Source organism: Amblyraja radiata, chromosome 37 (genome assembly GCF_010909765.2).
Source record: "Amblyraja radiata isolate CabotCenter1 chromosome 37, sAmbRad1.1.pri, whole genome shotgun sequence".
NCBI lineage: Eukaryota > Metazoa > Chordata > Chondrichthyes > Rajiformes > Rajidae > Amblyraja > Amblyraja radiata.
Genome location: NC_045992.1, coordinates 3,384,094 through 3,392,148, shown reverse-complemented (window position 1 = coordinate 3,392,148; position 8,055 = coordinate 3,384,094). Strand labels below are relative to the sequence as shown.

The following is an 8,055-nucleotide window of genomic DNA, read 5'->3' as shown; positions in this document are numbered from 1 at the left end:
CTTTTGATGGTGGATTTGCACTTCATCTGTTTTCAATGCACCTCAGGAATAATTCACGGGAATATGTAGAACTCATTAAACCTCCATCTTCTCTCCAGCCCCAGAAAGCTAAAACAAATACAGTTTAGTGAATAGCCCTGGTTTATCCAGTTATTAGTATAGATCTTCTAAAAGCACAATTTACAATATTTTCCTAGCGTTCAAATGTTTTGACTTGTATTTTATATTACTTTGATAAATAAAAGTTGATGATTCTGATTCAGTACAACTACTGTTTGTGTTTCATACAGAACTATGTTTAATTCAGCTAGACATTAATTTCATCTGAAAGTGATAAGGTCATAACCGAAGTAATCATCAAACTTTCACTACTATCTGCCCTCTATAAAACGATATACTTGCAACACTTGCAAGAAAATGTATCATGCCTTCTATTGGTTTGGTTTATTGGTACATTATTATTTTTACGTGTACCGAGATACAGAGGAAGAACTTTGCCCTGCCTGCTATCCAAGCCAATCATCCCATATATGATTACATCAGGTTATGCAAAAGAGAAAATAAACAGAGTGCAGAAGTTACAACCAGAGTGCTGCAACTATAAATTAAAAAAGTGCAAAAGGTGCAAAAAGGTAGATTGGAAGATCAATAATTCATGCCTTGCATATGAGAGTTCAAGAGTCAGATAACAGCAGGAAATAAGTTGTTCTTGAATCTGATGTTGCATGCTTTAATATCCATTTAGATGAACATCCAGCTATATACCTTTTACATTCTGAATCAGATTTACACTTGGTACAAAACTATGATCATTGGGTGCCTATGTTCGTGCTTCTCTGTTTTCAAGGGCTTCCAATCTCGAAAATAGATACTATGTCAAAACACCCAACTGTGAAGATTAGTTAACAGAACAGCTCATTCTTCCAGGCAAACCCAATGGCTTCCTACGTTGGTGTAGTATTATGACTACACTGCTGCATTTCCAAATGACTATCTTCTTACATGTTTTTACTTTTAATGACAATAACTGGAGGACAACGGAGCACAATGAAGTTGGGAGAAAGGCAAGTTTGAAACTTGTGTAAAAAGTTTATTTTCTGTCAGAATTGTTAAACAATATGTTTTCTTTCATCTACATCTTTTAAAACTCTATGAGGCAAAATAACAATACTTGGTCATTGATAGAGATGAGCAGAATAAAAATCCTTTGATTTGACATTTTTGTTTTGAATTTGGACTATCCGTCATTTCAGTCTATTCATCCAGAAACATCCTATTGAATTCCCCATGGATTAAAAGGTACATTTAACTCACCATTAGTGTACAGTTCCAGCTTTCCTGCGAGAGGAAAGATGCCATTTAGCAGGTAAGTGATGATTTACAAGGATGTTGCCAGGATTATAGGGAGAGTATGGGTAGGCTAGTACTTTATTCCTTGGAGTGCAGGAGACTGGGGGGATGATCTGATACAGGTGTATAAATTCATGAGGACGAAAGATATAGTGAAGACACGGGGTCTTTTTCCCACAGTACTATGGAGCATAGGTTGAGGTGAGAGGTGGAAAGATTTAATAGGAACCTTTTCACACAGAGGGTAGTTGTTGTGCGGAAAGAGCTACCAAATGAAGTTAAAGATATTCGGACAGATACATGGATAGAAAAGGTTAAAATGGATAAAGGCCAAGCACAGGCAAATGGGATTTCCTTAGATAGGCCATCTTGGTCGGCATGGACGAGATGGGCTGAAGGGCCTGTTTCCATGCTGTGTTCCATTCTATGGCCCTCTGACATCAGTATTCTTCTGAGCAAAGGCCATTTTATATCAGGATAGCGGAAAAGTTATGCCATTGTTTCATATTAATAAGAACCAGGATGAGACTACTATAGAATGTTCAGTTCAGACCATTGCAGCCAGGCAGAAAAAGAGGCTTTTGTTCCATTAAGCTGGACTCATTTTACAAGAAAGACAAGAGCAGATTAACTCCTGTTTAAAATCCTGAAGATTAACTCCATCTACTTCAACAGCAGGTAACCCACTTTTAAAATCTATTTCTAAATGCATTTGCTTAATGTATGCTAATTTATCTCAAGGTTTGGCTAATAATTGCAAAATAAATTAAGTCGTTGGAAAGAATATCTACAAGATATTTGCATAGAATTACATTATTGTATGTAGTTCAAAAAGAGGCCGTTCACAAACAGGCCATTTGATGCAATTAGCCCATGTCTGTGTTAATGCTTTATAGTAGCCCTCATCTTTGTGTAGGAAAGAACTGCAGATCTGAAGAAGGGTTTCGGCCCGAAACGTTGCCTATTTCCTTCTCTCCATAGATACTGCTGCACCCGCTGAGTTTCTCCAGCATTTTTGTGTACCATAGACACAAAATGCTGGAGTAACTCAGCGGGACAGGCAGCATCTCTGGAGAAGGAATGGGTGACGTTTCAGGTCTGAAGAAGGGTCTCGACCCGAAACGTAGCCCTTATCTAAAAATATATTCTCTTCTCCTTCACATTCTTGACCAGCCTCCCCTTAAATGCATCTATACCTCACATCAGGCGTTTTCTGCTTTAATCAGTTTGATTTTAATTTTATGGTTAATGGGGTAATTTTTATTCAATTAATATTAGTTTCTAATACTTTTTAAGGTAGCAATAAAATATCACTTAGAAGCTACTTTTCTGTGGTCTTTTGGGCAGCTTGGATGACTCTTGGTCTGCATGGACAATTTTGGCCATAGGAACACAAAAATGCTGGAGAAACTCAGCGGGTGCAGCAGCATCTATGGAGCAAAGGAAATAGGCTTTGTTCCTTCTTAAACACAGAGCCTGTTTCCATGCTGTATTAGGAGCAGCACGGTGGGGCTGTGGTAGAGTCCCTGCCTCTACAGCACTGGAGGCCCGGGTTCAATCCTGACCACGGGTACTGCTGTATGGACTTTGTACGTTCTCCTTGTGACCACGTGGGTTTTCTCTGGGTGGTCTGGTTTCCTACCACATTCCAAAGATGTATAGGTGTATAGGTTAATTGGCTTTGGTAAAGATGGTAAATTGCCCCTTGTGTGTTGGATGGTGCAAGTGTACAGGGGTCACTGGTCGGCGTAGACTCGGTGGATCAAAGGGCCTGTTTCTGCACTGTATCTCTAAACTAAACACAATGACTATGAAGTGGGAGCGCTTGGTATCATGTATAAGAAGTATAACTATATTTTGGAGGCAGAAAAGTGAGAAAGTGGTAAAGATAGATCATCTGTAAGTAGAATTTTGGATTACAAAAGGAAAGGAAGAGAGTAAAGGCAGTGAGCAGACAATATTGTTACATAAATAGTAAAGCAGAATTCCATGAAGATCTGCTTCCAAGGTGTTAACGCAAGATGATACAAAGGGATTTTGTAACATGTTTCCTTTACTTCACAGTACCTATCACTTGGAACCCTGCAGTGAATTACACTGGTTCATTCACACATCGTTACACAAGATGCAACACATTTTTTGTCTCTCTACAACACACCTGCAATTAGTTTAAGAACAGACCAATCTAACTAAACATTGCAGCTCACCTACCAATAAGATGGCTCACGTTATATTAAGCATCTTCAGTCACTGTATCCAAGGACTGAAACCTAGAACAAATGCCTGAGGCACAGTGCATGGAATTTTAATCCGGATATAGCCTAGATTTTAGCTGGATCAATTAGATGACCCTGTGTAAGCAGCTTTCCTCTCCTTTCCTCTCAATATGCTCTCATTTAAAATTATCATCCTAGATGGAACTGCAGAAGTTGGTTTACACTGAAGATAGACGCAAAATGCTGGAGTAACTCAGCGGGACAGGCAGCATCTCTGGATAGAAGGAATGGGTGACGTTTCAGGTCGAGACCCTTCTTCAGACTGAGCTGAATAGAAATACAATAGAAAGCATTGTTGAGAAACTCAGCACTGCTTCACAATTTATTGCAAAGGTTTTTATTTCTGTATATAATATGTAACATCACATCAAAATACATATAAGATCTTACGATGCGGATTGAATTCTACCTGTACATTTCAGTCACATTTGTTATAATTCCCTCTATGTGAGTTACAGGATATCAACAGGGATTTCATTTTTATTTTCCACCTGAATGCCCATCATTGGACATAGCATAGACCCACTAACTGTACAATACAATACAATACAATACAATACAATACAATACAATACAATAATACTTTATTAGCCAAGTATGTTTTGCAACATACGAGCAATTTCATTTGCCAAGTCAGTCATACAAATAAAAAGCAACGGAACACATTTAACATAAACATCCACCACAGAGACTCCCCCACATTCCCCACTGTGATGGAAGGCAAAAATAAAAGTTCAAATCTCTTCCATATTGTGAACAGTAGTGGAATATATACTAGGCTTTTCGTGCTAAACATGAAATATTCACTAATTATTTAGTCAGAAGATAGACACAAAAAGCAGGAATAACTCAGCGGGACAGGCAACATCTCTAGAGAGAAGGAATGGGTGACGTTTCGGGTCGAGACCCTTCTTCAGACTTCATTAAGTCAGTGTTGTTGAGCAATCGCAAGAAGACACAAAGAGCACCTCTGGAGAATATGGACAGGTGACGTTTTGGGTCTGAGTTGTGTTACTCCAGCACTTTGTGTTTTTTTCTGTAAACCAGCGTCTGCAGTTCCTTGTGCCTACATTATCTATATTAATAATCAGTTTGTCTAATACAATTCATCGCTGGTTTTGAGTTCAGTTTTGGCCTTGTGGGTTTTATCGTCGGACTTTTTGCGCCTCCTCTTGTCTTCCTTGGAGGCCCTGTTGCAGAGTTCCGCATCGCTCCCCATCTGCAGGCTGTCGAAGGTGACGTTCTGAGCCGCCTTCCTCAGCGCCTTGTCGCCTCGCCTCTGTCGCCGACAGGCCTTGGCGCATTTGTCGAAGCAGCAGCTGAAGCGGGTGTCGGTGGTGCAGGCGTACATGCCAGCGGGCACCGCCAACACCATGGCACACGCAATAACGATAATGTGGATCAACCTTTCCCTCTGCTCCATTTCACTGACATCGGTGCCCGTCACAAACACGATGCACTGCCCTCTGGTGGGAGATTGGTTCCTCAGTGCCACACACACTTTGTACTTTGTTGCTGGGAACAGCTCATTAATGGAGTAAGTATTCACCCCCGGTGCTATGTAAATCTTTTCCGTGTAGGGATCATCGAACTTGCCAAAGTGCAGTGTGTACCAGGTCTCCGCAGGGTTCTGCGTTACTGCATGCCACTTCAACACTATCCCGTACACCATCTGCTTTGCAATGCTGACATCTATATAAACACTCTCCTCCCCGGGTGATGATGGGGGCAGATACGAGGGCATGGGTAACGTTACTGAAGTCAAGGTTTTCACCAGGATCTGCACAGATGAGTTTCCCAGATAGTTGGCAGCACTGCAAATATAAACTCCTCCATCAGTGCCCTGTGCTGAACGAACGACCAGCTCCGAATTCACAGTTTCTTCATCAACACTTGTGTGTTTCACTGTAATTAATGGAAAGAATTGGTTAAGTAATGGAGCAATAAAGGGAGAAAAATCGCATCCGAATCGAGGACCACAGGACATAGGTTCAAGGTGAAGGGGAAAAGATTTAATAGGAACCTGAGGGGTAACTTTTTCACACAAAAGGTGGTGGGTATCTGGAACAAGCTGACAGAGGAGGTAGTTGAGGCTGGGATTATCCTAACGTTTAAGAAACAGTTAGACAGGTGCATGGATAGGACAAGTTTGGAGGGATATGGACCAAGCGCAGGCAGGTGGGACTAATGTAGCTGGGACATGTTGGCCGGTGTGGGCATGTTGGGGGCAAAGGGCCTGGTTCTATACTCTATCACTCTATGACTCCATGACATACCATTAATTTTCCGAATGATCTTCACACCATTTGTCCACCACACTGTGGGAGTAGGATTCCCTTTAGCTCTGCAGGATAAATGTACTTTCTCTCCAAACGAAGCACTAACGTTCATGTTTTCAGATGTGACTGATGGCTTGAAGCAACTCTTCAGTTCCACTTTGTAGAAAAAGACACCTGCCCTGGAATCTGGTCCTGAACAGGTTAGGTAAGAGTTCATCAGAATAATAGGGGGGCTGATGGATTTGAGGAAGTGTACAAAACCTTTAAGGCGACAGTCACAGAACCAGGGGTTGTCATGGAGAGCCAGGAGAGCATTGGCAATACCATCCCGTGGACCATCATTCTGTTGTGTTCTCTGATAGACTGTCCAATTTAAGAACACATTTCCAGAAACCACAGTAAGCCTGTTGAACGATAAGTCCAGATAGGTCAAGTTGGTCAGATACCTCAGTGCGCTCTCTGGAAGGGCATCCAATTGATTACGTTTTAAATCCAATATTGTCAAAGCTGGGCAGTCCTGGAAAGTTGTCCATGGGATTGAACGCAGTTTGTTCCCTTGTAGACGTAGCTCTGATAATCTGCCGAGCCCTTGCATGCATCTTGTATGCATGACTGTAATGTTATTAAAGTTCAGCCACAGGTATTCCAAGGCAGGGTTGGAGGAAAATGTACCTTGGGGCAATTCCGCCAGGTGAGAATTTTCTATCCTGATTTTTTTAACATCGGATGGGATGTTCGTTGGTATTCTTCGTAGAGCTGAGTTCATGCAAATCAAACTCCTGAGAAACAAAATATGCCTGTGATTTAATATACATATAAATAAACACTGCTTTGCAAACATCAGTATTGTATAAATTATATATATATATATGCAATATTGATATCTATACAATGTATATATGTGTATATATATGTGTATATATATATATGTATATATGTGTGTGTGTGTGTGTGTGTATGTGTATATATATATATATGTGTGTGTGTGTGTGTATATATATATATATATGTGTGTGTGTGTGTATATATTACGTTTATATATATATGTGTGTGCATGCGTGCGTGCGTGTGTGTGCGTGCGTATATATTTTTTTTTATACATTAAGCTGGATCATACACTATGTATACATCAATATTGCAATTGAATGAATATAGCAATTTAAATAGGTTTATATGTTAATCTAATTTAGACTGCATATACATTAATATTGTATTTGGATATATAATACATTAATAAGCTAATGCACTAAATCTGGTTCTTAATTGTGTAGACAATAATATTGTATTTGAATCTATAGTCCTGTGAATGTTTAATCGAGTTTCTAGACTGTGTATACGCCAACATTGCATTTAAATCTATATAATACCTTGTTTATTCATTAATGTAGGTCATGGATTGCATATATATGTATTTGACAATGTACGACATGTGTCAGAAGTACTTCATACAATTGAATAAATCCCACTCTCACCTTCCAAAGCTGTCATTTCTGCAGGAACATTCTGTCACGCAGGATGCCATCGTTTCTCCAGCACAGCAGATAAGGAGAAGACAGAAAACGTTCCACATCACGTCCATATTGAATTCTCTGCAGGCGAGGCATTAGTCACCGTAGCGACTGAACATGTGTGGGCCCAGAGTTTGCGATTATCTTTAATCACATTAACAGTAATCTTATCTGATGCAGACTTAAAATCAACAGAAGGTAAGGTTGGTCAGAGCAGACGTTGAATTAGACCCTAATCTTCAATCCAGTGAGAATAAAATAGCCCAAACTTGAATTCACTCCGAGTTTGTGCAATATATCAATATATGGCGAATCTCTGAATTTGAAACAAAGTGATTCTAAAACAACATGATATATGATTTTAACAAGCCGCCTGATGCCAGACATAGTCTAAATACACATATCGTTTATGATCTGGTATGAAAATGGTTCTGCTAATATCAGATACATATCCTGCCTCAGATACAACATTGCCGTTAGTAAACATCTACAAGTGATATAAAAATGAATACAAAATTGGTGTTCATCAATGCATGAATCGGGTTCATAGACTGCATGCACACAAATGTAGATCACAGGCAGATGTGACAAAGTTGCACAGAATTTGGATCTGAGTTTGAGTTTAGTTCATCGTTACATGTA

At 39.8% G+C, this 8,055-nt stretch overlaps 1 protein-coding gene across 1 annotated transcript; it reads right to left on the bottom strand.

Annotated features, from left to right (window-relative positions):
• Positions 1-4,722: 4,722 nt before the first annotated feature.
• On the bottom strand, positions 4,723-7,792 carry lrit2 (leucine rich repeat, Ig-like and transmembrane domains 2). Its single transcript, XM_033012764.1, has 3 exons — positions 7,378-7,792; positions 5,903-6,684; positions 4,723-5,531 (listed from the first exon to the last, which is right to left on the bottom strand). Exons 1-3 carry the CDS (start codon positions 7,482-7,484, stop codon positions 4,723-4,725), a joined length of 1,698 nt encoding a protein of 565 aa, XP_032868655.1. The 5' UTR covers positions 7,485-7,792.
• Positions 7,793-8,055: the final 263 nt, after the last annotated feature.